Raw genomic sequence first — 27,262 nt, 5'->3', positions numbered from 1 at the left:
GCGTCCTAAAAATTAGGGAGCGCAATTTCCTAGTACACCTAGGAAAATTATTCTTTGGTTGGGCAGTGATGCCCATGCAACGTTACATTTAGGTTGGTGCTGACTATAAATATGACCTAATTAATGGATTCGTTGCCCACTTGTATCACCCTCCACTTGCGGCTGCCATCATTTCAATTGTTTAAATTGCGTTTCAGCCAGCTATGTCGGAGTAGAATACGACATGGCTTGGGAAACGTCAGTGTTCCACTGTATCTTTGCGCCATTAAAAAACAAGAATAAACAAATATTTTCTTATACAGAACTTTAAAGACTTCGTAGATGAAGATTTTTCGAGCGAAACGAAATTTACTTGGAAAGTTAATTGCGATGCAAGTGCTGCAGTCCACAAACGAAGTAAGAATCACGCAGATTCACGGTACATATGTGCAACTGATGAATTGCAGCCGGTGAGTCTGCAAGGAATATGAACTTGGAATAAATTCTAAGGATGACATGCGGATATCCAGTTATGCAACTCCAAAAAAGTCGTGGCGAAAATGCACCGTTGTTCCAGTTAATCTTTTAACAAGACGCGCTTTTTTTTACAATGAAACACGCAGGTAACTGGAATGCTCTTTCATTTTGTCGCAGTCTTCGGGAATGAACATCTCGATACTAGTGTAACCCTGAAACATCATTCAAAGTGGGAAGGCCTTGCGAACTTATCGCCTTCGAGTCATCACTCGCAATATATTCCAGTAGCTAACTGATGAAAACTTAATGAATTAGTTTGTTTTTGTGAATTAAACACTAGGTGGTATTATGTTCAACAAAGCCACACTCGGCAGTTTACCTTTGAATAATTTTTGGTTTTATTTATGGGGGACAGTACGTTTAAAACCTTTTTAAAGTGTTAACTCCTGACTGACTGAGATAAATATACGTTACTATAGAACACATCAGCGCAATGTAGAAATTCGAAATAGATTATTGGCGAACCCATGTGTATAAGTACCGCGTAATCATCCGTGGAGCATACTAACCCGCAGCCTCATAATAAAATGTTTTATCAACGGCTGGCTTTTACCTCCCCTTGAATTGTCACCGGCAAAATACGAGGCCTTCGGCACCATTGCAAGGTTACGAAAAACAAAAACACTTATTTGCACAGAACACTGCAGTGTGATTGGTATATGCAGAAATAATACAGTGGGACATACAGACTCCAATCGGCACGTACATTGTTCACCTGTACATGCAACGTTGAGGAAAACTGGAGACACGAGATTCAACTATCTGGTTATGTCCTTCTATAGGTCGAAGTCTTAAACCTATGCTTACGGCGTAAGGAACTTTCATAAACTAGGTCAAAATGACGCAGTGCAGGGAAATAGTTTTTTTTTATAACCATTGTGGGTTTAGGATGCATGCCTGTCTCACGGCGTGCCCAGAGGATATACGTTTGCTGAGTAACAACAGCAAAAAGTAAAACATTACGCATAGACAGCGTTTTCGCCAGTTTGATCAAACCCTGGGCCCTCGATAATCCTGCATACCGATAAAAAGAAACACGAAAGCAAGAAAACGCAACACTGTACATAGCCTGTAGGCAGCTCGCGGCAGGGCGACCTGTCCTGTCGTGCGTTCGCCGTGTTGTATCAGCGAACACCACGTGTTCGGGCACGAATTTGTGTCGTCTGTGGACGTGTGCGGGCCATGCCCCGAAACACGTGCGGGGTCAATCGTGACGTCCATATAGTTGCCGCGGTACACTCACTCCAGACAAATCGGCGCAGACTTTTGTTCCTTACGCACCCACCCGCTTACCACCGTATAGACCTGCGACAGCCACGATGTCAGGACAGAAGGCTTTTTTTTTTTCCGTACGCATATAAACCATTTTCACAAGGAGGCTGTCATTTTTTTTTCAGCCGTATGCGCAGTCTAGCATCTGCCATGGTTCGCCGCCGTGTCGGTGTGTGGATATCTGAGGCCATGCATATGCGCTCAGTACACAGGGTATTGCTGTTCTTCGTGGTACACAGTCAAAACACAGCAACGCTTTGCGATTGTAAAGACGCAAGTAAGTTATCGCTAAACTGTCAGCTTCGAAACTTTTGAAAAAGAAAGCGTCAGCGACCCACGAGACATTCCCGCAGAGGTGCCGACGATAGACAGGAGATGAGCAGAATTTCAATGCATTCCTTGAGTATCACGTGCAAATGGGGTAATTATAGTTTGTCTTGATTAGGCGGCCTTGTTGGGTTCCGAGAGTATGCACTAGCGTGAAGCTTTTCGGTTAACTCTCGAAGTAATCGGAGAAACGTAAATAGAGACGAGTGAATGCGTACGCCATTGCCCTGCTGCACTTTAACTGCGTGAATTAGTGTTTAAAATAACTCGGGTTTCTTTGCCATGCTTCATTAAGTTGAGAACCACTGTATAATCGCTAGCAGACCATCTGGTCTCGCTCAGAACACCGCGACACAAAGTTTATAAAACGAAGAAAGCACAACTAGGTACCGATGCCTGGGTCGAATCATGTCTTCATCGTATAGTCAAAAGCTTGTGTCTGATTGTGGCGCAGGATAACAAATGGATATGCGATGGATTAGCTCAAACTTCCCAGTAGAAGCAACACAGATAATACATGAGAATAAGCGTATTGCACATCTATAGAAGCACAGCATTGCGTAAGTTCGCTTCGGCGCGAGCAGCCGCCACCGATATACGCCGAAAGTGCGCTTACTTTTTCTAACAGTATTTGCAGTCGTTTTTTTTAAAGAAGCATGACGACAAGCGCACTTCTTCAGGCAATAACAATTCTGGGTCGGTTATTCATGACATTTGGGCTGCTTCAAAAAAAAAAAAAAACAGTGCAGTTGTCACATAACTGCCCGAGTTATTGTCGCAATATTGACAAGTCAAGAAATGACGTGCCATCAAAAAGTGCTAGATGCACGTTCCTGAGCCAAATAGCACAAAAGTCATGCAGGCCTTTCTGTCATGCACTTTGGAAAGTGCTCATTCGATAATCTTGAAAGTGCACGCGCATATATTTCAGTAGCCACAGGCATTGTAACTTATGGGCTGTTTCATAGAAATGGGGGATGTTGATGTTACAAAAGAATTCTGGACAAAAAAATTTGTATCAACTTTCAGCTTCGACATTGCTTCTGTTGCTGCAAGTGAAGTGTACCAGCACCCAAGCTGAATCACAAGCTTGTGTAATAAAGAAATGGTTGAAAAGAATTCTCTGTAAAGGAGGCTTGTCACATAGTAAAGTAATTTCGAAGGAAGTTGCACCTCGCATGTCTCGGCTGCCAGCTTTTTATGCTTTCAATGGTTGTTGTGGCAGCCAAACACACAAACACAGCGCCATTGTAACCTGTCGACCTGCGCTAGTCTGACATTTCAATTTCCGACAGCAGAAGTGCTTTAGCGCGTGAAAAAAAAAAAAAAACTAAAGAAAAGGCTGTTGCATGCGCTGCAGCTCTCATGAGCCGCTCATGCAAAACGCAGCCATCGCCACGCATCAGCCTTGGACCAATGGCGGTAGCCGAACAGTGGGTGGATAGGGAAGAAAATGCACCTGTTAGAGACAACGCTCCTGCTCGCCGTTAAAACGGTTTATACCGCACATTCTGAATGTGAAGTAGATAATCATGAAAGCGCCTCTCCGCATTCCTCGTACCGCCCTCATTGCCGGAGGCGTTCGTCGAGTACAGATTCAATCGCGCAGAATTTTACGATTGACCCCCTGTGGGAATGCCGGTGAGGACGTGAGTGGCAATCGAAACGACGTTTCCTGTTGATAGCGCTTCGCGGGACGTCACCGCGATTCTTTGAAGGTCACTGCTTTGTGTGTGTGTGAGTGCGTGCGTGCGTGCGTGTGTGTGTGTGTGTGTGTGTTTGTGTGTGTGTGTGTGTGTGCGTGCGTGTGTGTGTGTACCAAGCCTTTGTTGTATGCGGCACTTCCGAACCGAAATGGGGCGGGCTACATTTTTGCTCCAAATTTTCGCAAGGCTCTGGTGCAAGCGGCATGGAACTTAATCGAGCTTGGCCTCAGCTGTCACACTTCCGTCTCCGTGGATCTTGGGGATTCACGCGACGAGAACAAAAAACGAAAAAAAAAAACGCGATCCTTCGGAAATCGCGTGCATACACACTTGGCGGGTCTTCCGTTTTCGGTGCTTGCCTCCTTGGTGCCTCTCGGTGTCTCCACTTCCGGGTTTGAATGCAGCTCAGGTCAAAAGGGTGCCATGCGATATCACTCTTTTTCTATTTCTTAGCTGAGAGCGTACGTGTTGCCCCTGTACAAGCAATATGTAGGCTGACAACGCGTGCTATGCGATCCTAAATGTGTGTGCTTGCATACTGGATCTTTTGTATTTCATGCATACTTCCTGCAGGGCTTCTGCAAAAAAAAAAAAAAAAAAAACTTTCAGAACGTAGGAGGAATAAAAAAAAACAAGATGACCTAACGTTAAGGAAGAACGCATAAATACAGCAAATAGGCGCGAAAACTCGGACAAAAAAAGAATGAATGATTTCTGCTCGTATCAAGCCCCGGAAGTTTTTCGTAAGTAATAGGCTAGCGTAAAAATCACTCTGAAAAGATCATTTGAGTGCCAAAGCCATGGCATGATCATGAGGCACGCCATAGTGGGAGACTTCGAATAAATTTCGACCACGTGTTGTTGTCCATGAACGGGCACCTAAATATAAGCACATGGGTCATCCTTCATTTCGCCCCTGGCGAAATGCGGGCAGCTTTGTCTGTGATCGCTTAAAAGGAAGCGCGTTGAAGGATCTAGCATTCACACTGAACCAATGATTCAATGACAATGACATCGAATAAATAGGAAAAGCTTGCAAAAGCTGGTCTTGCAAAAAAAAAAAATACTCTTCATTCACTAAAACAAAAAATCTCTAAGTTCTTGTTTTAATGGCTGTCATAATCTCCGAAGGTTAGGGGACATCAGTAGTAAACAAGAAAAAAAAAACACCAATACATAATAGTAGAGAGAAAGTTTGAAACTACAATCGGACGTTTTGTAAACTGATACACAACTTTCTAACTGGAATTCATTGCCCAGCCCGTTGCTTCGGTAGTTAGTTAACTAATGTCGCCTACTTAAGCAATTAAGTACAACAGAAAAAGAAAGTGTTACTAACTTCATGCAATAGTGAGCAACATGCAGTATTTGGTCGCGTCGTCGTACAGTTCGCCGGCATATTTCTACTCTGGCTAGAGTTAGTTGGGGCGTCCTGTATACGTAACGTTGGTGTGCGCGCAGACCATTTTTCCGTGCACGCCCTTGATGAATGTTACGCAATCGAAATGCCGATCGAAGCCCAATACGTGACAAGCAATGGAAACCTCGTGCTGACACCGGCCAGAACGCTGCGATCAAACCCGTGCACAAGCGACCGGAGACGGGAGTAATTAGAGCGGATCTCGCCGCACAGACAAGAAGCAGTCGCGCGCGCGGAACGGCAACTCAATATGCAAACAGGTTTCGTCCGCTTGACTTGCACGGCGGACCCGCCCACCGCGCATTTCTCGGTGGTCGCCGCGGCCTCTGTTGGGCCCGCTCAAGAAGAACGGAAGGGGCAGGAGCGGGGTTTTCTTAATAAAGCGCGCAGACAGTGCAAACAACGACCGAGAAGACATGTGATTGTTTCTCTTCATTTTGACCGAATATTACGGGCCCCGCTAACCTGGTCGTCCATTGAGTCGTGTCCTCGTACACCGCGCGCTACCGACGGACCCTCGTCGTCCTCTCTCTCCGAGGGGTTCACGCGTGCGTGAAGGCAGATGCGCGGTCGTTATCCACGCTCGGCGAATGCAGCGGCGCTGTGCGAGCGTTGCGCCGTCTCTCCTCGCCCGTTTCGCAGCCCTTGCACCGTTTTTGGCCTCTCGCGACTTGGGCTCTGCCGTGAAGCCGACGTATCATGCGCCTGCCGCCGCGCTCTGATTTGCGCACCGCCCGTGCGAGTCGACCGTGGCAGCCGTCGCGGAGTACGACGGCTGTAGGCTATATTCGTTTGTATAATGACGACGACGATGATGTGTGTGTGTTTGTGCACACTCTGTATACGGTATAGGCTGTCTCGCGGTGACTCGGGCACGCCTCGTGTGATGTTACGTTTTGTTATGCTATACTCGTTTGACCTGTCGAGCATGCGCGAAGCCGCACGCGTCACCGACTAAGCGCAGTGCAAATAAACTAATTTGCATATCCTTACGAATCCCCTTTCCGGTTGATAATCGTGCCGCTGCGTAACATAGGATTCTGAAACCCTGCATCCGAGATGACATTTTCCGCGTGCTGCTTTGAAAGCACTGAGGTGTTTTTGGTTGTTACTGCGTTTTGTTAAAAGGTCCCTAAACAACTCCAATTTCAATGTCAAAAGAGTGATTTCTTTCTCGCCTTCACTACCCTTTCTGAAGGCGCTATCTTCCCCTCACCACATATTTCTTCACAAAACACACACGTGTACAGGTTTCAGCAGTGACAGCTGCGAAAATCATACCTTGGAGCTTGTCGGCTACACGCGGCGATCTCCGCTTGCGCATTTGTAAATGAAAGAAACGAAGTGGAATCAGTCGATCATGCACGATAACCATGCGGGGCAAGGAAGAATGGGTGGGCGACTGCACCGAAAAAGGTTGGCAGGAGACCATTCATTATGGAAAATGGACCACTTTCATATGAACCAATCGACAGTTTGAGTGACGTCACGTGAATCACCGTTCTCGCGTCACGAAATGTGCCGAAAAGACGAGAAAAGCGACGAGAGAATAGCGCGATTGTTTTTCGTAGTATGAGAGGCTGTTTAGGGGCCCTGGAAAACATCGGGTGTATACTAATTGTTATAATCGTTATCAACCGTTCTCATCGTTTTTGTCAGACAAAGTTTTTCTGAAATATTTTATTCTGTCTTTTTTTTTGCAAAGATACCAAATGGGCAGTTACTGTAGTGAATGCCTGCATTTGGCCTCTACTTTTTTATGTTTCTTTGGTGATACACTTTGCCCGTAAGTGGGCTGAAGAGCACGAATATCTAATGCAGTCAGTAATGGGGTGCTTTAGCAGGGCCGGCAAGAGCATATAGTTTACACTGTGGCCATATCGTTCAATGTAAATATTTTAGACCACGATCAGGAAATGTTTTACCTTCGCGAGTTAGTGCATGATGAGACGACGAGAGTGGCTATTACAGATTTTAGAAACTAAAAAAGCTATGCGCTGACCATGACAGAATGTTGCGGTACTCTATGACAGAGCACCATTAAAGAATGTTGCAATACGTGAAGGTGTGGCTTGCTATGAGGGAAAACATGCAACAGTAAGGTTTTAGTGAAGCACAATAGCAGTGAAAACAAAGAATAAGTACATGTGTTATAACCCCCTCTTAAGAAACATTGCCCAAGTGCTGCAAGCAATGTGAAACTGTGAATGCATGCAATCATATGAATTAAGAAAGCAGGTGAGAAGTGACGCCCATAGTCCATGCAGCACACACGGTAAGGTTTATGCTGCAATACGCGGAAGACTTCAAGCCATGTGTAGTGCCACTACAATTGCATCATGCCATGAGGCTGAACTTCATAGTTCGTTGCACCGAACTGTTGGAGTATATTATGGAACTAAAGTATCACTGAAAAGTAAAGCTTCTCAATAAGCTCATTTCGGTGTTCCTGCGCTCACACAGTGCCCTGTTAATCACTGTTGAGTTCACTTGTGATCAAATTTCTCAACATTAATTGTTCTGAAGACAGATTTTCATCACAGTTCTTTCTGTATTACAGGATGAAAATAAATTTCATTGAATCCGCTTCATGCCCACTCCCACTTGAGATTACTTGCTCACATTCATACTCGTGTCTACTTACTCACTCTCCACGCACTCGTACTGACTCATGTCTTTTGAATGAGTGTAACTGATCATACTGACCAGTTAGTGTACCAAGCTATGCTCTAAAAAAACAATTTGTAATTTAGACAACAGCTCCAGCAGTCTGAAGTGCCGATATGATGCATAGCCATGTATTTTTTTAGACTGATTTTGAAATTGCAGTGCAATTAAAAGAGGTCGATAACCTCATGCTCCGAGGCTTGTCGCTTTCCACAACAATTGTTAACCAAAGAAGAAAGCGACAGATTTTGTTGCTTTTCGCCATGTTAAACCAAAAAAGCCAGCTGACCAGGGCTTAGCCAAATTTGTTGTGCTTACATGCTGTGAATCAATAGACAAACTACTCATTGAAGTTGTGCAAGCTACATGTCACTCATATTTTATTTACCCTGACCCATTTGGAGATGATGCCATGGCAGACTATTTATGAATTTTGTGAGCTTCCACTATGATAATCAACAATGTATTTGTGTGTATTTTGTGCGTATAACCGTTTTGATGCTACGTTTTTTTTTCTTTTTTCCCGAAATGGTCAAGCAATGTTCAGGTCATTTATTGTGAACCACAATCAATGTGTTTGAATTTGTGAGGCTAAGATTGTAAGCACTGTTTCACTTCATGCAGTGCATTTGTTATTGTTGCGATAATCCTCTTTGTGCATTGCCCTCGGGTGAAATGCAGGCAACGCATTAAGAAATAAATTACTAAATACTAGTGCATCAGTAATGTGGCTTCATAACATGCACTGTATTGCATTTCTACTAATTCAGTGAAATACTCGCAGATAGTTGTGCTTGTTCGGATGACAAGGCAGGACTGAGTGCACCAAAAGGGGGGGGGGGGGTTGCAAGTGAGGTATAGCCAATAGGAACCGATCTGCCCAATGGACCCGGCACGAGACTCAGTGGAACACCCCAGAGGACCTCTGTCTTAATGTGACTATGTTACCCTTCAATGCCTAAGGTATGTGAACATAGAACCACACACAAGCCATCTGATATAGGAGCAAGAATGTATGTGGACCTCATACCATTTCACATGAGCTGGTATGTTTACACAAAATAGCGACAAGCCTGAACAGTTGCTCTGCACAGAAGCCAGTAAGATGCAAACACTTTTTTAACTGATATGGTTAGTGAGACACTAACTGCCACTACTAGTACACGCAGCGTCCGACAACATTCGTCTTGCAATCACTTAACAGGAGACCCAACATATGGACATGGAAGATGTGGCTTTGCAATCTTTAATTGGAAAGCAATTAGCAACCGTTAAGCTGCAATAGCCAACAGGGTCCTGCAAAAGGGGCTCAATCCATGGCTAAACCCAGGAATTTTTTTCAGGCAATGTTTATGGGGAGAACGGCAAACTTTAGCCACAAGTGTTTAATGTGAAGGCGTGTAAATACTTAAGTGCAACCCAAAAAGTTCAAGCATGAAGAAGCTGTGAAGAGTGTCAGAACCCGCTCAACTCTTCCTTGACCTGGCTTCTTCCATAGTAACCGAGCAGTCTTTATTTCGATAATGTTGTTTTTCATTCTCTTACATGTAGTCTCAAACCCCAGAGGTTAAGTTATTTTGACTGAATATTCATAGATGGATGTGAAGCAAAACAATATTTACATTGGTCCCATAGCCAATCCTCATATAATTTCAAAACTTCACAATCAGTGGGTCATATGGAGTTGCAAAATTAGTTTATCGACACCTAGTGAATCAGTTGCTGTTTACTTTTCAGTAAATCAAGTGTAGTAATTAAAAACAGAAGATGGGGTAAGAGCTTGCACCAACCAATGCAGGAGCAATACAGGGATATGTACCAGCAAAAGCAAATAACTATACAGTAGAAAGGGAAGTAGATTATGAGGCAACTACACAAGCAAAATACCAACCATCAATATGTACAATTGTACAAAAGTTAGAATCACCACATATACCATTGCAAGGAATGCATAAAAACACAAAGGGAAGACATAATGGCATCGTAGTTGTATGCATGGTAAAAACGTGATACCAAATATAAACAATTGAAATAACATGTATAGTTGTAAAAACCATCTAGTTAAAGAGGTATTTGTTGAATGTGTAGACTTCAGTTTGTCATCGTTCATATGCATTAATAGAGATTGGACATGATAATTTAGTTAGATGTGATTACCATCAGATTATTTTATTCAGACACAGCTAGTGTTCAAGTGATGGTCCGTTGTGGCATTCAAGCTTGCATTGCCCTTTATGAAATCATTCGGGTGCTGCTGCATTCTTCTTGCAAAATTTCCAGTTTCACTTATGCAGGATAATGAAAACCAGAAAAATGTGAAGCTGAGGAAAGGTACAGGGGACCTAAATTGCACCGTTGTAAATGTATAATTGTGATATGTATGTGCATAAAGCAAAGTGGATGGAAAGATAACTTGCCCTCAACAGGTACTGAACCTGCCACCTTTGGATAATGCGGGCAATGCTATACAACTTGAGCTACGGTAGAGCATGAGGTGCATCATTTGAAGATTGCAGGTTTGGTGCTTGTCGGTGGAGCTTGGTTTTCGTCCATTTTGTTGTTATGCACATCTATATCACAATGGCTACGATACACTTAAAACAGTACAGTTAACATTCCCCATACCTTTATTGGCTTACTTACCTTCTGTTTTTTATTAAGGTGGAGTTAAACAAAAAAACGAGCTCTTTGAATTCCCTTCTTTGATTGATTATATAGTGGGCTCGTGTAAAAATTAATAAAATGTGCAATTCGTCATATCCCTTGGTGTTTTCAGCTCACATTTAGTATTGCATCGATCGACATCTGTTACAATGGGCACATTGAGAAAAGCTATGTACATGTGGGTTGGAAATAGACATGAACAGTACCGCATGCTGTTTTCATCACACTGTGACCTTCGTGTGGAATAATTATTGCTAGTATGGCTCTTGATTAAATCACGGATGACTCTAAGTGCTTTTCATGACCACTCAGGCTATAACTGCTTGAAAAATAAATGAGAAACACCCGAGAATGTAGATGCCATGTTGTCCATCTTTCTTTCCATCGCCACTGCACACTGTCATATGATTGCTGTATTTTGTTGTTTCAATTCGGGGGAATCTTTCTAGGTAAAGGGAACATCGACACATGTCTGTGTGCATTGTAGGAGTATTTGCCTTTGTGCTGTCTCACGCTGTGTACTTTTCGTTATGTCAAGTATATGAAATGTGTGCCTGCCCACTGGTCTGTGTATGAGTCGTAATATTTCACTACCTGTAATTATCTCCCCTCACATTCTCAGCTTGGTAGGATGAGGAATCCAGCACAGGTAAAAGGAAAAAAAATTGGCGAATTGAGAAAAATGTAAAAAACTGGAATAGATCCATATATAGAAGCGATGGGTATTTATGTCACAAAGCTGCAATTTACAAACAATTGAAACTTACGAGTGAAAATCTACTTGAGGACAAAACTGTTATGTTAGCCTTAAGATAAAATGTCACAAAGTAAGGGGGGGGGGGGGGGTTGGAGTTCGGACGTCGTGCGGGGGCACGCGCATGAGGCCCGGCCGCAGCAAGTTGCCGAGCCCTGGTTTGTTGCACACTCACATCGAGCCGGCGCTGCGCACTTCATTAGAGCGGCCCGCGGCGCTAAGGAGGAGCGTTTTTTTTTTTTGGGGGGGGGGGGGGGGGTTGATTGAGCTTTGTGTCTGTCTGGCTCGACGCTACATGTCTGTAACCTCGCGATCGATGGCCTGATCGTCGTCAGCGTGCCTACCTGAATCATCGGGTTTGAAACGTGTGCGGGAACTTCGTGTTCTAACAAGCTGAAGCGCGGGCACGTTCAGGCACTGCGATGTCACGCCGAACGCAACATAGTGGAGATAGGCTAATTACGTGCTAGATACGGTAGCTTAAGTGAATATCAACAATCACGCAGGTTAAGGTCCTTCTGTAGCGCTTCTAGCGTCTACGACCGCAACCATGTAACTAGTGCCGCTGCAGAACAGAACGTAACAATACACGAACTTCATTTAAATTGAACCCGCAAGGGCAAAAGTGTATGTTTTGTGTCGCCTGCTGATGATAGTCACCACCAAACACCTCTGTTTCGCCTAACGGTTGCCAGCACATCGCGAACGTCGCGTCGGCCAATCAGCGTGCTCATGCATTCCGCTCGTGCGGCCCCACCGTGAACAGCCTCCGTCTCCAGACCGGCTGAAAACTGAAACGGTCCAGAAAAACGGAGTGGAACCGGACTTGCGGCCGTACCGTGGTTTGGCCTTTACGGCTCCCAGTGATGCGGTGGACTCCCAAAAGGAAGAATTGTTCTCACCTAAACAAAAAATTACGCTATTTAATTCGGCAAAAGCCAATCTTTGTGCACAATTTCAAATGAGAAAGAGCACGCATTTTTACTTGAACCGCATCACTAATAAAAACAAATGGGAGGTATTTAACAAAAATTTCAATCTTTGAGCCCCTTCATCTTCGAAGCTACTCGGTATTCAGCCTCGAAAATTTTTCCGACATGCGTACTGCCAACTATACCGCCGTATTACTTAGTTCTATTGTTTTTGTTAGCTTCGTATAATTCTTAATAAGAAATGTAAAAATTGACGTAGAATCACCGTATTCCTTCACCACAAATAATTTGAATGATATGTGGGGTTTAACGTCCCAAAACCACCATATGATTATGAGAGACGCTGTAGTGGAGGGCTCCGGAAATTCCGCCTACCTGAGGTTCTTTAACGTATGCCCAAATCTGAGCACACGGGCTTACAGCATTTTCGTCTCCATCGCGAGTGGAGGCTGCCGCAGCCGGGATTCAAGCCCGCGACCTGTGGGTCAGCAGCCGAGTACCTCAGCCACTATAACGCCACGGCGGGGCTGCTCCATCACAAAGCGCTTTGTATACACAATGTACTGGACGCTCGTTGAAGAAAAAAAAAAGTAACAGAAAGCGACGTTACTTTTATCGCCACCAGAAAAGATTAATGGAGGTCCGTGTGAAACTACATTTTTGAGAATTGTTTTTGACAACATAGAATTAGCCCATACGGCAGCGTTCAAATCACCGTAAATGACAAAAATCATTTTTTTTTGCGAAAATTCTTCAGGAGAGTGAATTGTGCAATAAAATAATTACCGACAATTTTTTAGAAGAGGATCTGAGTGGGTTGAGCACATGTGTGGTACGTTTGGCATGGAAAGGCCCTAAAGTAATAGAGAACAACTCTTCGCATCCACCGAGGGTTGCCGTTGGGGATCGAAAAGGAACCAGAACTTATGATTAAACAATAGCCAAAGTAGTGAAGTTATTTAATCTTATCGCCGATTTTGTAGCCAAATGATAGAAAAGTTGTATTATGAAAAAAATTTCATTATTATTAAAAAAATAAATAATGTCACAATGAATGAGCTATGAAATACAAAATAAGAGCGCAGCTCCTTTCTCTTCTTGCTTGGTCTTCGAACTATAAGCACATCGCAAATAAACGAACAATTTATAAGTTCCATGTACTTTAATATACATTTCTTAGACAAGAATAATTACCACAGACAGAGTAAGATTAGAACATTCCAGCCAACGAGTCAGTAGGACTATGAATCATAGAAGCAGGTCGTGTTTGAATTCGTGGACGGAAAATGATTTGTATACCTGCTACAGACCAGCTTCAAATGTTGGTATCTGGTTGAAGGTGAAGTTTCATTTTGTTGCAGATCTCTGCTTTTTTTTTCTAAAGTTCAAACGCTCGCCAATATGCGTATCAAAATGTGCGTATCGTAGTGTGATTATCGAATGACAACTCAACAATAATGCGCACACGCACAGTACTCACGGACATCGCTCATTCAGGGCAAAAAGAACTGGACTCTTGAAGAGTCGATTGAGACAAGTGTGACGGTTTGTCCGCTTGGATCTTCGTCGCGTTGGTAGCCAAGCGGACTGCGCGTACCAGAGGCCTTTTAATATATAATGTGAGGGATACACGTGCACGTCAATGCCGTGACCACACGGCGGTGCCCACGACGCAGACGCACCTCGAGTGACTGCAGGATTGCTGCTATCGAAGAAATTGAGGATTAAATAAAATGTTGGATTGATTACTGTCAGTAACTCTTAGACCATAACGGACACAGCAGCTCAGAAATAACGCTGTAATGCACTTGTAGACAATTTTTTGCAGCTGATTTGTGAAATTAGAATCAGATGGCGCCACCTACAACGTTGCCTTGGAGCCCATGGAGAGTGCCCTTGGGCAGGGGGGCGATCATGGGCGAGATTCTTGTGGTGTCCACTTAGTGGACTGTTCTCTTCGACCTCCACTGATTGGCTGGAGCTCGGCAAGCAGCGCGCCGCCTATTTCCGGTTTCTGATCCACAACGTTATTTTGACGTCACGAAGCTTTCACAACTCTCGAGACAAATTTGAAATACCGAATGTGTTTTACCGCAATGAATGCTGCCCCCAGAAATCCGCTTTCAGACGCACATCTCGGGTGCCGTGCATGAACTTTAATCGCCCTAGCACTTGAATTGATGATTGATTGATTTCTGGGGTTTAACGTCCCAAAACCACCATATGATTATGAGAGACGCCGTAGTGGAGGGCTCCCGAAATTTCGACCACCTCGGGTTCTTTAACGTGCGCCAAAATCTGAGCACACGGGCCTACAACATTTTCGCCGACATCGGAAATGCAGCCGCCGCAGCCGGGATTCGATCCCGCGACCTGCGGGTCAGCAGCCGAGTACCTTAGCCACTAGACCAGCGCGGCGGCGCAGCACTAGCACTTGAATTGTGTTTAACGCGGCCACCCACCTGACGCACCTCGATGGTCCGTAAGCATTCCCGGCATCGTTCTTCAAACACATTAACGCGTTATTTCACAAGTTTAGACTTGTTAAGCATGTTTAAGAGTCTTGTTACTGTACATTTTGTCCTTCGTTCTTTTTACGCTGGGAATGTGCTGGCGGGTTTGATGCGTTGACATCGTGAAGCGTGCAATTACGTCACGGTTCGTCATTTTTCGGGTAACTAAATTCACTACGCTTAAGTGGGCATGTCAACTAGAAGGGAAACTGCGAGAACAGCTCCCCACTGGTGCTCACTATATGTTTACATCTGCGCCGCATCGTCTTCTCGGCGTCTCCATAGCGTCGGTGCGCGCGCAATGGACGAGTAAGAGCGAGCACTGGTGAAAAAAAAAAGAAACATGGCGACCCCCGTGAAAACGGATTATCCATAATTTTAGGGGCGAAGCTCCTTAAGGCGTGGGCTGTGCGTCCCTTGTATGTAGACACCTCTCGTTTAGTTCTTGCAGTGTTCACTAGATGACGGTACCGTCTCCTGTATGTAGCTACGTCTCGTTTAGTTCATGTAGTGTTCACTAGATGGCGGTACTTGTAGCTGATGATGAAAAGATGCAAGATGTTATAAACTAGATGGCGGTACTTGTAGTTGATGAAAGATGCGAGATGTTATAAAATATGAATGATGTCACATAGACGCGTGTCATTGGTTGAAGGCAATCGTTCGATTTAGTGCGGTGACGTACGCTAGGGGGAGCGATGTAATAAAATCGAGTGGGCAAAATGTACGGATGATTCATGGTTTACTAGGTTTACCTCTGGAGCTTTGCCCACTCATCATCATTCACTTCGGGGATATGGCGGCACTTCTTTCCTCGGCTGGTCAAAAATAGGCGTGACCTCCCAAAATGCACTGCCGAGGCTGGGACGTCAGCCTTTGTACTCTCGCGTGCAGCCCAGCATGGCGGCGTTTTTTCTCTTACGGGAAAATGCCTATAAATAAACTCCATGTGATGTAAGAAATCTGGCAGTCACTAATCGGCTGATCGGTCGTGCGGCAGTCTCGTTATGACGCAGTTGAGCACTGTTTAACTGCCATGCATTGTATACCAAACAGATTAAGAAAGATAGTGCGCTTTAGTTGCTGTTCTGTCGGGCCTTATTTGTTTGTGGCACACATTCGTCAGAGTATGGCATCGTTTTGAAAGGCGTAAAATCCGAGTCATTTTGCTTCAGGCTGCCGATGTAGTGTCTAAGCACAGGGAACGTGATCCCATTTATCGTAATTTATCCAATTAAGGCCGCTAAAGCTCGTTGACTCTGCTCATCGGTGCACCCGGGTTGAACTTAACGAATACTACATGCACCAGCATGCACTGCGACATTCATTACGTAGTCAAAGTCGTGATGAGATTGGTCGGACGGTAAACTCGAACAATTAACATTATAAGATCGGTATAAACCCGCAAAGTGTGTGTTTCGAAAGGTGGGGGAGTCCGAGATTTTTTTTTTTACTACAGCTCTTAATTGTGGTTGGGAACAGCTTTGCAACAAAACGAGCTTATGGCTCGTAGCCATTTGGTCCAATTGGCTTTTTTTTTTTTTTGGCGTCACTGTTCGCGCACGCCACTGAAAAAGCGTCCCACATACGCGTCTTTTTTTGAAGAAACAGAACATGGCTCAAAGCAGTTCGCACTTTTTTGCCATTACTTTACTGCCACGTTTAGCAACATTGAGACACGGATGCCGTCGGCGTATTGATGTTATCGAGCTCCCACACGGAACTGATAAGGTCGATCGAATAAAATAAATGTACCACCGGGACTGCAGCCTCGAACTTGGAGCTTCCTTACAAGTGCCATTCATTTCGCCAGTGCATCCACGCTTCCGAGACGGGTCGCGATAAAAAGCGTAAAGGGGTCACGTTGAGAGCGGCACGCGAGGCTGTTCTGACGGCGCGTAAGTAATGCTGTCTCGCTGCCGAGGTGCTTCGTGGACGACGAAAACTTTGCCACTTGCCGCATGTGCGTACTCTAATTTATCAGCTGGGTCGTTTCAAATGTTACACACGTGAGCGTTATCGATGGGCCGGTTTAGAAAGAGACGCCCCTACTGGGATGTGCAAGAAGGACAGGGAGAGAAGTAAGGCCGCACATTCACAGTGCGTAGACATGTTCCACGTCTGATATGTCTTGGCCCGGATTGAGGCAACGACATTGGTTGTTATGCTATAGCTCGAGGCTCTGCTGTGGAATGAAGTGCCAAATTACATTTCGGATATATATTTTTGCACAAAAACGAAGTAAAGAAAAGAGGAGAAAAAGCTAACTCGGTACTTAGTCGTTAGTCGTTGTGGTAATCACGGAACGCACGTATTTTTCTTGGCGTTGACTTGAGCTTTGTTCGATCGAAGGAATCCGTGGGGCTGCTTTAGATCGATCAACCTCTGTGAAGTTGATCGATCACTTTACTACTCTTTGATTTGATTAGAAAAAAGGCTGGTCTCTGCTTTCATATATGTTCTGGCGTACTGCTGTGGAACGATATATAATAGTTGTCGAGAAGAGCAGCTCAGTGTTCAATACGCAAGATGCGATAACATATCCGGACCCTACAGTTGAATTAACTCCAAAATTCATTCACGTAATTGGTTAGGTAGTAGAAATGAACGAGATCGTCTATACATTTCAAACGCTAACGCATGCGTTGTTCTCGTGTGCACATCTTAGCTTGCGCGAATTTTTTAATTCGTGCATAGTATATAAAGGAGCCCGCTGTGTTTGTTTTCATATTTTGCCTGTCATACTTGGCCCCCTCATATAACAGCATCTCTGCTGTTATATATCAACTGTACCGCACTTCGTACCGCACTTCGTACCGCTTTACAGTTTATAGTTGACGAGCCGACACACGAAATATTTTCTGCGATTCAAAGTCGACACTGCAGTCTCTTCTGTCAACGTTACACCGTGGACCACACGAACACCTGGCATTACAGACTACACAGGTAATCGACCACCTAATTGAGAAACGACACCAAATAACTTTTCACTGTGGTGTTATAAACACTAAAATGGTCAATCAAGCGGCCGGTTCAGTCCATACAGAAAACACTTCCGCTACCGATTTCTAGGACAAACGCTGCACGGATGCTCCGCTCATTCGCTCGACAATGCGCCATATTGCAACGGAATGAGCCATCCTTCAGGCATCCCCGATTGCACTAATTTGACCCAACCCTAACCCACGTATTCAAAAACGCTCCTCGACTTGAATTTTGTCCTTCACTTGACAGAGTGAAGGGGGTAAGTCTTCGAGTCCCCTCAAGGCTTTGCCGAGTGGAGGCTGGTCATTTGCTCACCAATGTGCCATGCATGGCTCTTGTGTAGACTATGATCGGGTGTTGCGTTTACCAACGCTACGCATTTCGCATTGGGATGCAATTTCGCGGACATTTATAAGTACACACCTACATGCCTTACACCCAGATCTTCAATTGCAGGTACCATGCAACCTCTCACGACATGATTCTACACTGTTAGTCCGTCTCTGGCTTGGAGTGGTATTCTCGAATGGCCGATTGCCCATTGTGTGAACTCTGTGGGTGCAAAGAAACAATGGCGCACCTATACTCTGTGAATGCACCCGTTCTTACGCCCAAAGATCAGCCCTCTCAGCCACATCTGGCAAGCTAGACAATCGCCCTCCCACAACGGACGGAATCGTAGAGGCAGTGATTTTGTAGTGTCATTACTTACAGTCTCCTTCTCTTTTGTCCTTTTGTACCATTTTCGCCTTTCTCATTGCAGCGTAGCCGACTGGAGTTCTTCCTGGTTAACCTCCCTGTTTTTCCTCTATCTCTCTCTTTCTCCCAGCACCCACTCCTTGTGCGGTTCTGATGCCATTAACAACTAGTGTGATACGCAACCGCAACGCAGCTCACCTACGTAGGTGTACACGTGACTGCTTGCGCGATAGGACGCATTTGAAGGAGTTTTTTTGTGTTGCAGCATCGAGCACCGGAATAGCTCAAAGTTAAAACACAATTGATTCTTACGTAGCGCACCAGGTTAGATCTTGGCAACAACATAAGTACTCTTTATCATTGTGAGTGATATCTGCCAGCAGCGTCAGCAGCGTGCAACATCACAGAAGAAAAAAGTGGAGGCAACTCTTATAGTTGACAGGGGTGTCTGGTAGTGGCACTCGAAGCTCGAAGTTCATGTGCCGTGCTGTATTTTTTTGGTTAAAGAGGCCGCGCTACCCTATTACAAGTGACCATTGAACGGCAACTTGAAAGAAAGCGAATTGCCTCACAAATCAACTGCCGCCAAAATTTTCAGAATCTATCACGTACGAGCGGAGTTACAGATATTTGTCGCACGCTTCAAGCCCTCCCTATCTCTCCTTTCGTGCCAGCAAGCGCGCCGAAAGATGCACTGGAAAAGGGATAACAAAGTATTAAAAAAATGCGTCCCTTTCTTAGGGCGCGTCATGACCTCCAGCACCCTCTTTTTTCTTTTCTTTGAACGTGCGACTTGCTTTTATTGTGAATGCGAGTGCGTGCGTGGCCATGTAGCGGCATCCTGCGGCGGCCACGGTAAGCATGTGGCTCCCGATTCTCGCATTAGCCAACAACAGCAAACTTTAGGTTTATGTCGAGGTCATCTGGGCTTATGGCATCATTTGTCGAGAAGAGAGACAACAATTTCTAGCTGATTTGTATAATGAAAATGAAATTCCAAGCCGCGTGTTGCGCTGGAATGTTCGGCTCGCGTGTTCTCAGAAGCCTCTACTACCAGTCGGCTGTGTTTTCCAACCATGCTAGAGAGTGTAGCAGGGCCCCTTTAACTACGTACTGCGTTGCGCTGCTGAAGCCAATGTTATAGGCAGAAAAGAAAGAAGCGCGCGGTTGAGGTCCTATCCCTTAGCTGCCGCACCAATCCCAGCTGCTTACAAGAAAATCAACTGCTCTTTCAATGAAACGATTCAATTAACTTTTATTAGTTATCCTAGCAGCTGATTGGCCCTTTTCTTAACGGAACTTATGTTTCAATAATATATGTATACGATATCCAATTCTTACTTTAATCAGTACTATCGATCTCATACCACTATTATGTTTAGATTTTTTCTGAGTATTTGGAACACCGTAAGTTATGATCCAAAGTGTTGAAAAAGACAAATGAGAATGTCAGTCGGCGCAAGTGCCATCAAAAACGGCTATTGTAGGGTGGAAGGGCAGCTTTCGTTGCAAAATCGTGTAAAGGAAGAAGCCAGGGGGGGGGGGGGGGGGCTGCTTTCACGACGCGTCTAAAAGGTGCGGTTTCTTTGTCATTTGGAAATTACTCACCATGGTGGCCGCGACAGTCGTGTTTTCCATGGAGACGAAAAGGCCAGTGTGCGTAAATTTAGGTGCACGTTAAAAAATGTCACGTGTTAAATATTTCCATAAGACTTCACTATACAGCGTCTCTCATATTCATATCGTGGTTTGGAGAGGTTAAGCCCCAGCAAATATTATTATAACATCTGGGACTTTTCGGAAAAATGGGTTTAGGTTTTTTTTTCTATGAGACGGCGTACGCTACATCGTATCCTCAATACAGACTACGCTGTTTAGAACTTTGCAGTCTGCGCAAGCGCATCTGTATTGACAGGAGATGTATAGTTCAGGGCTCGTATAATAAATATGCGTGAAATTAAGTCCGATAATATGGGCGACAAGGAAAACTAGTGTTGTGATTAATATGAATTTTACATGAGCATTACCAGAACAGGCCGACATTCAGCGCTTCTGCATAAACCCAAACCCTATGCACTTCACGCGGTTTAGGTTACGTAACGTTTTACACCAAACATGGAACTCTATGCAACAATTCCAACGTGGTTATGACATCAGTTTAGGACTCTTCGTGACGGAGCATTCGTGCTGGGTTGGTCGTGGACACGCTAATCGGTTAATGAATGAGCTATTAATATGCGTTAATTCGTTCGTGAACCGCAATTCGCTAAGCCACAATACACAATCACATTTTGGGCAGAGGGCTTAAATGCTTTAAATAAGCTAGGCACCTGGGCCACGGGAAATCTATTAGAAAGAAAAAAAAATATTGAAAGAGTCCATTGAGAAGCCACACTCGTGATCACATTGGTTGGAGACTTCAATAGGCCGTTAGTTATTTTCTGAAAGGTTTATATGGCCTGTAGGTTTCATACAATATAGTGTTATTAAAAATTCGAACTGCAGGTCCAATAAACTGAGCGATGCGAGAAGTTGCATAAGCAATGGCTGATAAAAGAAAACGGTGGATGGAGTCAAGCAATAAGGTCAGGCAAAAAACACGTCTAGCCGGTGCTACCGGGAAAAAGCAAAGGCACTGTGAACTGAAAGGAGGGGATGGAAAAAGAGGCGTAGAGAAAAAATATAAAGGGGGAAAAATGACTTGAAACGATGCGCGTACGCATGAATACCTGCAGTGTTCCGTGAAAAGGGGGCAGAGTCTGTGGCCGTGTTTAACGAGCGTACAAGATGGAAGACTCTATTTGCGTGGAACGAAATGCAACGATTCATTAGTCGCGCGTTCTTCCTCCCGTCGGCTATGATCGATACTCTGATACTATGCGTTATTGGAATTTTTCTTTGTGACGTGCTGTTGAGTGTGTTGCAGCTGCGATTGCTCTATGGTTGATTGGGAACGCTGTAGCGATCAAAGCTTCCCACTTAATAAAACATCCGCTGATAAATCGGTGCTTACAAGCAGCTCTAGCTTCCCGTTTTGAAATCTAAGGATCCCATAGCGTCGGAATTGAGTGTTAAGGACACCGAGCATATAGCGCGTGGAGATGCGATCAGAATAAACCGCCGCTGCTGAACTTTTTGTTTGGAATATCACCACGAACCATGATTTTGTCTAAGATTTGAGTCAGGCTGGGTCGACTTCAAATCATGGCGTCAATTTTTCTTCATGATTTAAAATTTTTTAATGATAGCTTTCATCTGATGTTCTTATTTTATGGAAATATTGGGTTTTAATTCCCACTGCGAAGATGGGTGGGTCAGTTAAGTTGTGGAAACACTTAGTCGACCTAAGTAGAGGAAAAAATTGTTGTGGAGAGAAATTGTTGATCTATAACACGCCCTTCTCGTCCCCAGATAATTATTTTCTTAGGGGGAGGGGGAAAATAACACATGGTCTCACATTAACACAGTGACACAGTGCATGTGCTACAAAAGAAGGCCTTCATTCATATCGCCAGTGCCCTGAAGTGTTGTGTGAAATTGTTCCCCTGCCAAAACGTTACAAGCATCTTTTATGTACCACACACACACACACACACACACACACACACACACACACACACACACACACACACACACACACACACACACACACACGCGCGCGCGCGCATATATATATATATATATATATATATATATATATATATATATATATATATATATATATATATATATATATATATATATATATATATATATATATATATATATATATATATATATATATATTCTGACTACGTCCACGGCAGGACAAAGGCCTCTCCCATGTTCCGCCAGTGAACTCGTTCCTGTGCTTGCTGCTGCCGCTTAATACCCGTAAACTTGTTAATCTCATCTGCCCACCTAACTGTCTCCCTCCCTCTAAACCACTTGCCTTCTCTGGGATCCAGTTAGTTATTATTAATGACCAGCGGTTATCCTGCCTGCACGCTACATTCCCGGCTCATGTTCATTTCCTTTTCTTTATTTCGACTATGATATACTTAACCCCGGTTTGTTCCCTTAGCCACTCTGCTCTCTTTTTGTTTCTTAAGGTTACACCTTAAGGTTACAGCGCCGTGTATGTGTTCTGTGTCTTCTCTGTCCCGTCCTGAATGCGCTATACCTCGAACAACATGAATAACCAACTAGCCCGCCATGCAACCTTAGTCGATTACACCTATCGTTTTCCTTTCCATCGCTCGCTGCGTCGTCCTCAATTTGAGCTGAACCATAGCCTGCTATATTTTTTTTGTCGGCCGGATGAGCGCGAAACGCCCGTCATCTATGGCGGCGCCACCTACGTAGGGTTAAGGGTCTTTGTACTTGGCCTTTGAGATCAGCAGCTTTGGCGTTTGCTAATTCAAGGGCTATGCCTTGTGTTGAAGGTATTGCCTGCTGAATGAGTGCGAAATGCCCGTCATCTATGGCGGCGTCACTTACGCAGGGTTAATTATATTATTGGATAGGCTTCAGCGTAGTTTAGACGAAGACAAATGGAGAGACACAGAACACAGACGAGCGCTGTGTGTCTCCATTTGCCTTCGTCTAAATTGCGCTGAAGGCTATCCAATTATGTACCAACTCGCCTAAGTCAAAGTGCTATTGGAACGGGTTAATTATAATCACGTTTACGCCTTTTCGAAACTTTTTACGTTATTTTTGTTGCATACAAGCTCTAAAAACGTAAAAACTTACTTAAAGACAACCCTACTGAAGTGGCGCCCCCACTGCAGTTCTGACGATTGCCGCTGTCCAAGTGACCATCGATAATCCGCCAGGCAAGAAAAATCTAGGAAGCTGTGGCTGAACCCTCTTTGTAAGCCTCCAGGTTTCTGCTCCATAGCTAAGTACCGGCAAGATGCAGCTGTGTGCAGTAATGAGACTCGAGTGTGTAGTAATGAGAAGAAGATTGTGGATTATGTTGAATAGGTATGCAATTATTGTAATCTTTACACTAAAAATGCCGAATTACTTCCTGCACCAAGGATTAAGTAAAGTGAGTCTGTAGCAGGCTTCCCCCCCCCCCCCTTAAAAGTTTTTTCGCCATGGCATACAGTGCGAAAAATGACCATCTCAACGGGGGTGCCCTCCTCCTCCCCAGAAAAAAAATTCTGCCGATGCACCTGCCCACAGTAATTATTTGATGGTGGCCCTCGCGTCTGAAAAGTATGTCAGGCCTGCGCGGTGCGAAGATTGTCGGAATTTAAAACAGAAAGGCGTGCGCCTTCCTTCTCGAGAGAGAAAGACGCGCTCGTATAATGAGCTAAAATCAAACCCCCGCAATGTCGCGCAACAGACGCTCTTCTGAACGTCGCTAACAGCGTCTCATTCTCATGCAGTGCAGAGCGTGCAATCGTGGTACGAATAGCGTATTCCTGTTTAGGAACACATTGTACAAGTCCTTCTCACACCAGGTTAGCAAGCGCTTTAGCGTGCATATCTGGGTGCACACGCCACTTGCTCGTAGTTATGTCGGATGGAATACACCGAAACAGACATTCCCACGGCGTTGCTGACACTCAACGCACAGAACACAGAAAAAGTAGAGCTCATCCTCTACGTTCATCGTGTTCTGGGATGGATACGGCAATGCGCAGGTGGTTCTGTGGTTTTCTATGCACCCAGAAATAATATACGATGGCTTTGGCGACTGCATGGGGGCATGTGGGGCAGAACTTGTCCACTTCAAAACGTCCTGGCTGGCAGTATGTCAGGCGCATCTAGGGACCCTTCTGCAGAAATTGTACTTGCAAAGTGCTTGGTGTGATGTACTGCTAACCGGTGGCGAAAGATAAGTCGGGTAAAAAAGTGGGTATTGTAAGGTAGTACGCGTATCAGAGGATTGCTTTTAATGGCTGAAGGGGAAATAAATGCTTCTTCAATATTCATTGTAGAAAGGATGGTTGTACCCATAAATTTAAATAAAACCACGCGCCAAGCGAAGCAGTTAAATGACGAAATAAGAATTTCCATTGAATCTGGCACAATTGTTAAAGACAACTGCGTCAATAAGACGAAAATTTTATGAATTTACTGCATTACAAATGTTATCATTGAATAAAAGTCTAATGCTAATTTTTAACTTGCATCAGATGATTCTTGATATTACGTGTCCATGTGTCTTTTTCTGTGCGTATATTGCATTCTCTTCCACTGTATATTCAACTTGATGCTCAGCGCCGGCCTCCATTTTTCTGTTCATCCTTCAGTCTGAGTTGCGTTGTAGTATAAGAGCTGCATCGTGGAGAATGCACGGAGCATGCAACATCTTTTCTTATTCAGTTGTGTAATTCAGGTTATATTTAGCACGTGCGATGCAGCGGGCTATATTAAAAATACCGGAGCAGCGATGACTTAACGACCACCACGCAGAAAATCAAGCCAGGGAATCGACACCTATAATTTGGACAGTCTCATATGGTGCTCCTAGCACTATACACTGGCTCAAATGGGGACTATGAAAAATTGTAACACCACAGTAGCTGATTCTTTGTTGTCATTTCCATAAGCGTGCACTCTTCTCTGAAATCAGAAGCAGCACCTGTGGTATTTTGGCTCATGTTTCCATAACGCTTCATCATCTATTTATAGAACTCTGCTGAATTCGTTTTGTGCAAGCACGACGACTGACATTACAGTTCTTATTGATGATAGTGGCTGTGATAATGCGGCCTCTGCAAAGGGCACACTGATCGAACTTCAGCGTGTGCGTGCCATTTTTGCGACTACCATTCGACATAAGTGGTGCGATCCACATACTCCAGAGCAAGATGGACGGGCTGCTGAGCATAGTTTGCGCCTTGTGACAGGCTGCCGTCAGAACAGAAGCAAACCTTAAACCTGGCGTGACGCACCGACAGCGCTGTTTGAGAGATAATACGGAACCGACGCAAGGCGTGGTGTGTGCGCGCTATATACGCCATGCGAAATGGTGCAAGGGCTTAGTTGACGCCAGCTCATTCACTTTGGTACTTGAGAACGCTGCCCTACGGATCGCTGTAGAGCGACAATCGTGCGGGGAAGCCCGCTTGCGGCTCATTTTTCGTTGATCTACGCGGCTTTTTCACTGGGTCACGGCGATGCAACGGCGTTGGGGGCTTTCCCGCGTCACTGGTTGCTCCTCGCCCCTTCAGCAACGGCGGCGAATAGTGCTCGAGACATGCTCTTTGAGAAGAAGCCTAGGAGCACAAAGGAAGAAGGAATCTCTCCCATTTAACGGGGCACCCTCGCTTAAGCGGCCGTCGGGCATCGCGTAAGAGAAAAAAAAAAAGGAACTAAGAAGAACATTGCAGGTGTTGTACCTCGACTACTCCTCTCTCTGTATTTGTCCGTCCCAACACCACCAAACTACCAGACAAAAGGTCATGTGAGAGCCTTTACACGCGTTCGACGACTCGCGTCTGCTGGCTCCTCTGCCGGGCCGGCTGGTCCAGCTGAGGCCGTGGCGGTGAGGAGGTAAGGCCGCCGTTCTTCGACGTCGCATGTTTCTTCTTCTTCTTCGTCTTCTGCCCTCGCGTGCGCCCGCTCGCCTCCGTGTGCTACTATTTTCCTCTTCTCTTCCTCTCTCTCTCGGCAACATGGCCGGCGGCCGAGGGACAGACTTCCGTTAGCGCCGCGCAGCCGAAAAACTAGGTCCCCCCGATTTGTGCCTCGATACGGGCGCGAAGCGTCGCCGTTCTTCCCGCAATTGACCAGATATCGGAGCCCGCGCACGCGAGCGTCGAGGCCAGCGAGAACTGTTTTGCGCTCCCTGTCGGACCTGATAATTCCTGGTGGGGGCACCTGCATGCCGCATTCGCAGCGCGGTCATTCGCTTCGTTATTTGGGCAGAGCTTCTGAGCTCAGTCGGGTCCGGTCATCCTGTCCAGTCGCGCGCCTACGATCCGTCGCGCGCACACGTGCCAGCCCAGTCGACGTCCTGCCGTCGTCTGCGTGCTCGACCGCTTGGGAGACCACCGGGACCACCCGCTATGCATGCTCGGCGCTGCGAAGATGTGCCTGAGCTTAAACTAATCTAACGGGACCGTAGACGACACCGATAAACGGGTGCCACTTTTCCGCCGGCCGCTGCTGTTCGGGTGTTATCGACCATGTGGCGATAGCCATCTTTTCTCTCCGTCGTCGTTGTGTGTGCACCACTCATCTGATTGGAATTTGCGGACTGATTTCACGGAGACGTTTCACATCTCCGAGTTATGATGTCGATGACCAGCTGCAGTGGTTTCGCCGATCTCAAGTCTGGCACCATCGTCATCTGCCACTATGCCATGGTGAGAAGTGTCTTGTTTTTCATTGTCTCCACTGTGTGTCAAGAAAAGCTTCCAACGGCAATTCTGTACGACCTTGATCCACTGACCGGACAAACTTGTGCTGCTAGTAGATGCTTCTCACATGTCCATGTGCGAGACATCTTCTACAGCGAACTAATAAGAATTTACGAATGCGGTGAATTAAATACAAGTCTTTCGGCCGCGGTGCGTATATTAAATACTTAAGTTAGCCAAAACCATTTATAGTGCAGCAAACACGACATTTGGTTCGTGTTTGCGTGGTTGTATCGGCCGACGCTATATACTATGCAGACAGAAACACGTTTTTATTTGCCTCCTATTCTAACTTTTAGGTATCCATACTGTTTATGTGCATGGCGCCGAAACAAAATAATTGGAGAAATTTGAGCTCAAGCTTACTTGGTATGCATGAAGCAGAAGCAAATCGGAATGGTACCGACCAACATATTTGATTATCTCTAAATTGTGAGTACCTAT

General features: G+C 45.1%; 1 protein-coding gene across 2 annotated transcripts in view; it reads left to right on the top strand.

The window, feature by feature from the left end:
- The window catches only part of LOC142776188 (uncharacterized), a 93,545-nt gene that overhangs the window by 9,522 nt on the left and 56,761 nt on the right, over window positions 1-27,262 (top strand). Inside the window, exon 1 of one of the 2 annotated variants that reach the window (XM_075879396.1) lies at window positions 26,118-26,764. The exons of the other annotated variant lie outside the window; for it this stretch is intronic. Coding sequence (XP_075735511.1) covers window positions 26,690-26,764 — 75 coding nt within the window. The 5' untranslated portion in view covers window positions 26,118-26,689. Of the gene's footprint in view, window positions 1-26,117; window positions 26,765-27,262 lie in introns of those variants that run through there. 2 annotated transcript variants of the gene reach the window in all.

This window comes from Rhipicephalus microplus, chromosome X, assembly GCF_043290135.1.
Source record: "Rhipicephalus microplus isolate Deutch F79 chromosome X, USDA_Rmic, whole genome shotgun sequence".
Classification (NCBI taxonomy): domain Eukaryota; kingdom Metazoa; phylum Arthropoda; class Arachnida; order Ixodida; family Ixodidae; genus Rhipicephalus; species Rhipicephalus microplus.
Note: the sequence above shows the minus strand (reverse complement) of the source record. Positions and strands in the feature narration are given on the sequence as shown.